The sequence below is a fragment of the Corapipo altera genome, unplaced genomic scaffold (genome assembly GCF_003945725.1).
Source record: "Corapipo altera isolate COAL_440 unplaced genomic scaffold, ASM394572v1 201, whole genome shotgun sequence".
Classification (NCBI taxonomy): Eukaryota; Metazoa; Chordata; class Aves; order Passeriformes; family Pipridae; genus Corapipo; species Corapipo altera.
In genome coordinates, this window is record NW_020884940.1 from 1,356,000 (window position 1) to 1,361,630 (window position 5,631).

The 5,631-nt window shown below is 62.0% G+C and overlaps 1 protein-coding gene across 1 annotated transcript; it reads right to left on the reverse strand.

Annotated features, from left to right (window-relative positions):
* Positions 1-159: 159 nt before the first annotated feature.
* Positions 160-5,543, reverse strand: YARS (tyrosyl-tRNA synthetase). Its single transcript, XM_027661158.1, has 14 exons — positions 5,528-5,543; positions 5,352-5,416; positions 4,669-4,815; positions 4,408-4,583; positions 3,940-4,069; positions 3,587-3,667; positions 3,220-3,312; positions 2,888-3,023; positions 2,630-2,715; positions 2,113-2,248; positions 1,634-1,728; positions 1,326-1,519; positions 1,052-1,193; positions 160-864 (listed from the first exon to the last, which is right to left on the reverse strand). The coding sequence occupies exons 1-14, from the start codon at positions 5,541-5,543 to the stop codon at positions 754-756; spliced, it is 1,608 nt and encodes a 535-aa protein (XP_027516959.1). The 3' UTR covers positions 160-753.
* Between the last annotated feature and the right edge of the window lie 88 nt (positions 5,544-5,631).

Consider the following 5,631-nt stretch of genomic DNA (forward strand, 5'->3'; position numbering starts at 1 on the left):
CCACGGCACTGCCACGCATGGCAGGTCCCTTCTGGATGGTTCTGAGCTCCAGGGCGGGCACAGACCCCCATCGGGCTGGTTCCCAGTGCCCACTAAAGCTCAGGAGCAGGGCTGGCTGCCTGCTCAGCCACCTCCCCTGGACAGATAGGCACACCCGTGTGCAGTCAGCTTGACGTTTTATTGGGTTTATGACAGATGGATCCCGAGTCAGTGTTTAAGGCCCACACCCCCCACAGGCTTGGAACAGACCCACGGGTGCTCCCTGGACTCCTGGCCAAAGAGCAGCCCCAGTGGCCACAGCCCTGGTGGGCTGAGGGTGGAGCAGGAGGTGCCCAGGCAGGGCAGGGGACGGTCCTGCTGGGCTGTCCCAGCCCTGGTAGCAGCAACACAGGTTTGAGAAGCAGCTTTTCCCTTCTGCCCTCACTGCAGCACCCACACATGCCATCCCATTTGGGACCAGTGGGCAGGGAGTGCAGTCCATGGCACAACTGGGAGCGAGCCCATGGCCCCAGCGTGGAGCTGAAGGCCACGGGGATGAGTCACACAAGTCCTTTAGGTGGGATGCCACCTCCAGTCCCCAGTGCTGGCCCACAGATGAGGCCCAGGGGGATGTTGGAGGCTGCCAATTCAGTCCCAGAGCCTCCAGGTCCCGCAGGGCTGAGCCCCCAGCTCGGGGCACTGAGGGGGAGATGGCAGAGACCGAGGTGGTGGCGGGGGCCAGGCAGGAGGCACGAGCAGCAGCCCTGGCACTTGTTAGCTGATGGTTCCACCCTTGAGGCTTTTACAGGAGACTCTCCCCAGCTTGGTCAGGAAGTTCCTCTGCTTCCACTGCGCGACACAGTCCTCAGAGACACGGAAATCAGCCTGGGAGCAGAGCAGGGAGGCAGGATCAGCAGTGGGGCAGCAGTGCCCAGCTTTGCTGACAGTAACAACCGTGGGCACCGAGGGGCAAACAGCCAATCTGGGGTCACCCAGAGGCGGGGACACCCTAAGCACTGCCCCAGTCAATGCCTGGGGCCCTAGCCACACTGAGCTGTTCCCAGCCCCTCACCTGCAGCTTCTCAAAGACCTTCTTCTTGGGTTTGAGCTCCTCGTCGGGCTCCCCGCCCTCGTACCCCTCCACGTAGACGCGCTCCCCGGCACAGCACCCGGCTGGTGGGTCCAGGGGCTCCACCTGACGGGGCTCCCCCACACTGGAAGACAAAGCAGAGTCACCCCAAGGTGGTCCCCACCTGCCCCTCAGCACCCTGGGGCAGCAAAGGGCAGTCCAGAATGTCCCCTCTGGAGTGCCCCCACCCCGGTGCCCCCCTCCCTCCCTCCCTCACCTGGAGGCACACAGCACCATGCCCTGAGACTCCACTCCCCTCATCTTCTGGGGCTTGAGGTTGCAGAGCAGCACCACGAGCCTGTCCTGCAGCTGCTCCTTGGGGACGAACTGCACCAGGCCACTGACCACAGTGCGGGGCTCAGCCTCACCCACGTCGATCTTCTCCACGTACAGGCTGTCTGCGTCTGGGTGCTGCCAGGGGAGGGGCAGGGATGGGAATGGAGTGGCAGAGGAGGGGGCAGACCCCCCCAAACCCCCCCAAGTGTCCATGTGGGGTGGTTACTCTCCCCCACTGCCCCGCTGTACCTTTTCCACGCTGATCACTTTGCCCACGCGGATGTCCAGCCGGGATGGGATCACTTCCTCTGGCTCCGAGTTCTTGGTGCCCTTCTCTCCAGGCTCTGCAGGGCAAAGGGAATGGTCACATCATTCAGCATAAACTCAGGGAGCTGGCCAAGCCCTGGGGAGCACAGTCACTCCCAAATGCAGGCCCTGGGGGGAATACCCTGCAGGGAATTCCCTGACCGGGGAGCACAGCCCCTCCTCTGCGCTGTCGCCCTCTCAAGCACCAGAGCAGCATCTCCAGAGCAGGCAAACAGCCCTGGCATTGGCCTTCCTCACCTCTCCCAGTGTTCTCCAGGGCTGTTTCTGAGACTGAAGTTTCAGAACTTCTCTCTAACCTCAGCCCCTGGAGAGACTCTCTCCCACCCAGTCCCATGTGGTCAGGGCTCCGCTTCCCTGAGGTCCCAGGGCCCCACTTCCCTCAGCTCCCAGCACCTCCTTACTGGCTTTGGACGGGTTGGGATATGCAGCACTGCTCAGCTTCTTCAGCTCTGGGTTGTTGAACTTCTCTCTGATGGGGTCAAGCAGTTTGTTCAGGGCCACTTCCACCGAGTTCTTCAGGTCTCCGGGGTGCACGACCTGTACGTGACAAACAGGTTCCTGTCTGAGGCCCAGGGTGGGAACTGGAGGAACTGGAGATGAACCCCAACCCTCGGCCTGGTTCCCCTCGGACAACAGAGCCCTTCTTTTGGACACTGAGGTTTCCATCTGGGAACAGCTGAGAAGGGTTTAACTGCTGCTCTGTTCCAGGATGAGTCTGATGCGGCCCTGTCCTGCACCAGGACAGCTGGTGACCCCACATCCTTCACCCATCCTCTCCTGGTTGGGAGCACCCCATCACTGGGCCACACTCCACACCTCTTCCCAGTGTGGATCTCCATCTCCCAGTGCTGCTCCATCCCAGACTGCTCCCAGGAGCATCAGGCACAAGGAGAAGGTTCAGCCCCTCCCAGCACTCACCTGCTCAGCAAAGTCCTTCTCCAGGGCCTCATAATCCGTGTAGGTTTTGTTTCCTCCCCATTTTTCTTCTCGCAGCACCACAAACTCTGCGACACACAGATTTTAAGGCTCAGATTAACTCAAGGCTCAGACAAAACCACCTGCCCCACCCTGTCCAGGGTGGGGACCACAGGCTGGGGAGGTGGCACTCAGGGGACACACTCCTGTCCCCTCTTCTTATCCACAGGGAAAACACCCCCAAGTGTGGTGAGCCCTCACCTGACTTGAGGGGGAAGAGGACGTGCTTGATGAAGGAGAGGACACCGTTGTTCTCCACGTTCCCTGGCTCACAGAAAGCCTTCTTCAGCTTCTTCTTCACATCCTCCTTGCGGTCCAGAAGATCAATCTTGGAGTCCTGCAGCAAGAGATTTCCTCAGCCCCTTCACCCAATGTTTTGCCCAAAAGAGAAAACTCACAAGAGAGTTGCTACAACTCCCTAGAACCCCATGTGAGCAGAGAGAGGTCACCTTGCCTTGGGGTGCAGCCTCTCCACCCCCAGCCATCAACCTGCCCCTCTACACCCCCCTGGCACAGCCAGATCAGGCACCAACCTCCTCTGACGAGCTCATTTTGCTGCCTGTCAGCCCAGGAACCATCGGGTTCATCAGATGGACACGCTTGGCATAGCCCAAGGAAGGGAGGTACTGGGAAAAGGCAAGAAAGAGGCAAGTCAGAGACAATGCTCATCCAAAGATCATCTTTCAGTCACAATCCCTGCTTGTTCCTGGCTCCAGATGACTTTGGAATCCAGAATAACAGGACCCAGAGAGCCATTGTGAGCTCCCAGGGTATCAGAGCACGGCAGCACAGAGCACTGTGGTGCCAACCAAAACCCCACACATCCTTCTCCCAATGGATCAGCAAGTGTCCAAGCCCTCCCTCAAGCCCCAGGACGGCAGAAACCCCCCCATTCCTGACCTTCTCTGCGAAGGTGAAGATCTTCCTCTGGTCAACCCCTCCAAACTGTGCGTCCACCTTGAGATATTCCTCGTCCAGCGCCTGTGGGGACACACAGAGCCCTGAGGCTGGGCCCAAAACACCCCACTCCAGCTCTGCTCAGCCTTCAGACGTCCTGCCTGTCCCTCAGCCTCTCCCAGGGCACTCCCACCCTGGGAAAGGACAGGAATATTCTGGACTGTCTGCTGCAGCAGCAACTTTGTGCCGCTGCCGGGTGGGATGTTGGGCTGGAGAACAACGACCTGGACACCCAGCCCCTCACACCCCTGCGGTCCTGGCTTTGCCAGCACCTCCCTGGGCAGCCCCTGCCTCACCTGCAGGCCTGGGTAGAGCAAACCACTCAGCAAGGGGTGCTCCACCTGCTTCACCACCTCCGCCCCTGCCTTCTTGGCGTCGTGCTGCGTCACCACCGAGGACAGGCGGTACACGTCCAGCGTGTATTCCCTGTGGGAAGGGCACCACTGAGCCCACCTGGCATGGGGAGCATCCCACAGCAGCTGGCCCTGGCCTCACTGAGAGCAGACAAAGCCTGGAGGCACCTTCACTTTGCCCCAGGAGCAGGGTCAGGAGAAGGGCAGGCTCAGGAGCAGCAGAGCCCCAGGTCGGGCTCTGCCGGCCCAGGTGCCCCAGGACTCACATGGGGACACCCCAGAGTGGCTGGTTTTGGCCTCACTGAGAGGAAACAAACCCTGGAGGCACCTGGTGTCCCAGGAGCAGGGGCAGGAGCGGGGCAGGGTCAGGAGAAGACCGTGCTCTGCCAGCCCAGGTGCCCCAGGACTCACTTGCTGAGCTGGTAGTCAGTGCCTCGGACGAACTTGAGCCTGTCCAAGGGCACCCCGATGCTCTCCAGCATGGCCTTGATCACGTGCTCGTAGTAGCGGGTGCGCAGCTCCAGCAGCTCCCAGGGGGCCTTCATGTTGTCCAGGTAAGCGTGGAGGTCAGCAAAGAGGATTGTCACCTGGCACAGAAGGCACAAGTCACTGCCAGGAGTCCAGGGAACCATCCCCCCCCAGGGGTGTGGGGTCCCGGTGTGACCCCATTACCTCACACCCAGCCTTCAGGAAATCCGCAATCTTGGACATGGGCACGAAATAGGCCACGTGGGGCTTGCCCGTGGTGGCTGTGCCCCAGTAGATCCTCAGCTCCCGCTCCTTCAGGATGGCCATGAGCTTATCCTCGCCCAGCACCTCCTAGAGGGGGGCACAAAACATGCACATCTGGCACAGCTGGGGAGGGCAGGACAGTCCTGCGGGTGGGCGGGCTGGGCACACCGCATCTCCTGGGGGCGCTGCTGGTGCCAGGGGCTCATCCCCGGGGCTACACCCGGCTCTGATCCCCCTACACCCCTTTGCCCAGGCCCCGATCCAGCTCTGATCCCCCCTGATCCCCCCACTCCGGATCCGATCCTGCCCCCGCTCCAACCACGGTCCCCCCGGTATCTGGACCCGATCCTGCCCAGATCCCTCCTCTCCAACTCCTATTCCTGCCCTAATCCCCCCCCCGATCCACCCCATGATCCTTCCCCCAACCCTGCCCCGATCCCCCCAATCCTGCCCCGATTCCCCCGCCCCGGTTTGCCCTGCTCCCGATCCTGCCCTAATACCCCTGTCCGGGCCTCGATCCTGCCCTATTCCCCCCGATCCTGCCCTATTCCCCCCGATCCTGCCCTATTCCCCCGGATCGTGCCCCGATCCCCTCTCCCCGTTCCCCACCCATCCCCCGGTACCTGCAGGTTCCGCGTGATGAGCTGATACTTCTCCTGCGGGCCGGGCGCGGGCTCCATGGCGGCGGCTGCGGGGACAGGAACAAGGCGTTACCGGAGCCCCCACCACCCCAGGACTCTCCAAGACCCCCCGAAATCCCCCCCGTTCTCCCCCTTTTCCCCTCCCCGTCCCCACCGACCTGCCCCGGGTTGCATCAGCCCCGCTCGGCGCTCGGCTACCGGCGCCTGGGCGGCACGATCGCCGAGCTGCCGATGGGGAGGTGAACGGCGGGGAGGGGGCCGC

What these genes read in the sequence shown, in the direction of transcription:
- YARS (XM_027661158.1), bottom strand. An exon ending in ACTGACTACCAGCTCAGCAA is followed by an intron (nt 4,070 to 4,407) that starts GTGAGTCCTGGG and finishes CCCTTCCCACAG; the next exon opens with GGAATACACGCTGGACGTGT. An exon ending in ATGGTGCTGTGTGCCTCCAG is followed by an intron (nt 1,194 to 1,325) that starts GTGAGGGAGGGA and finishes TTTGTCTTCCAG; the next exon opens with TGTGGGGGAGCCCCGTCAGG.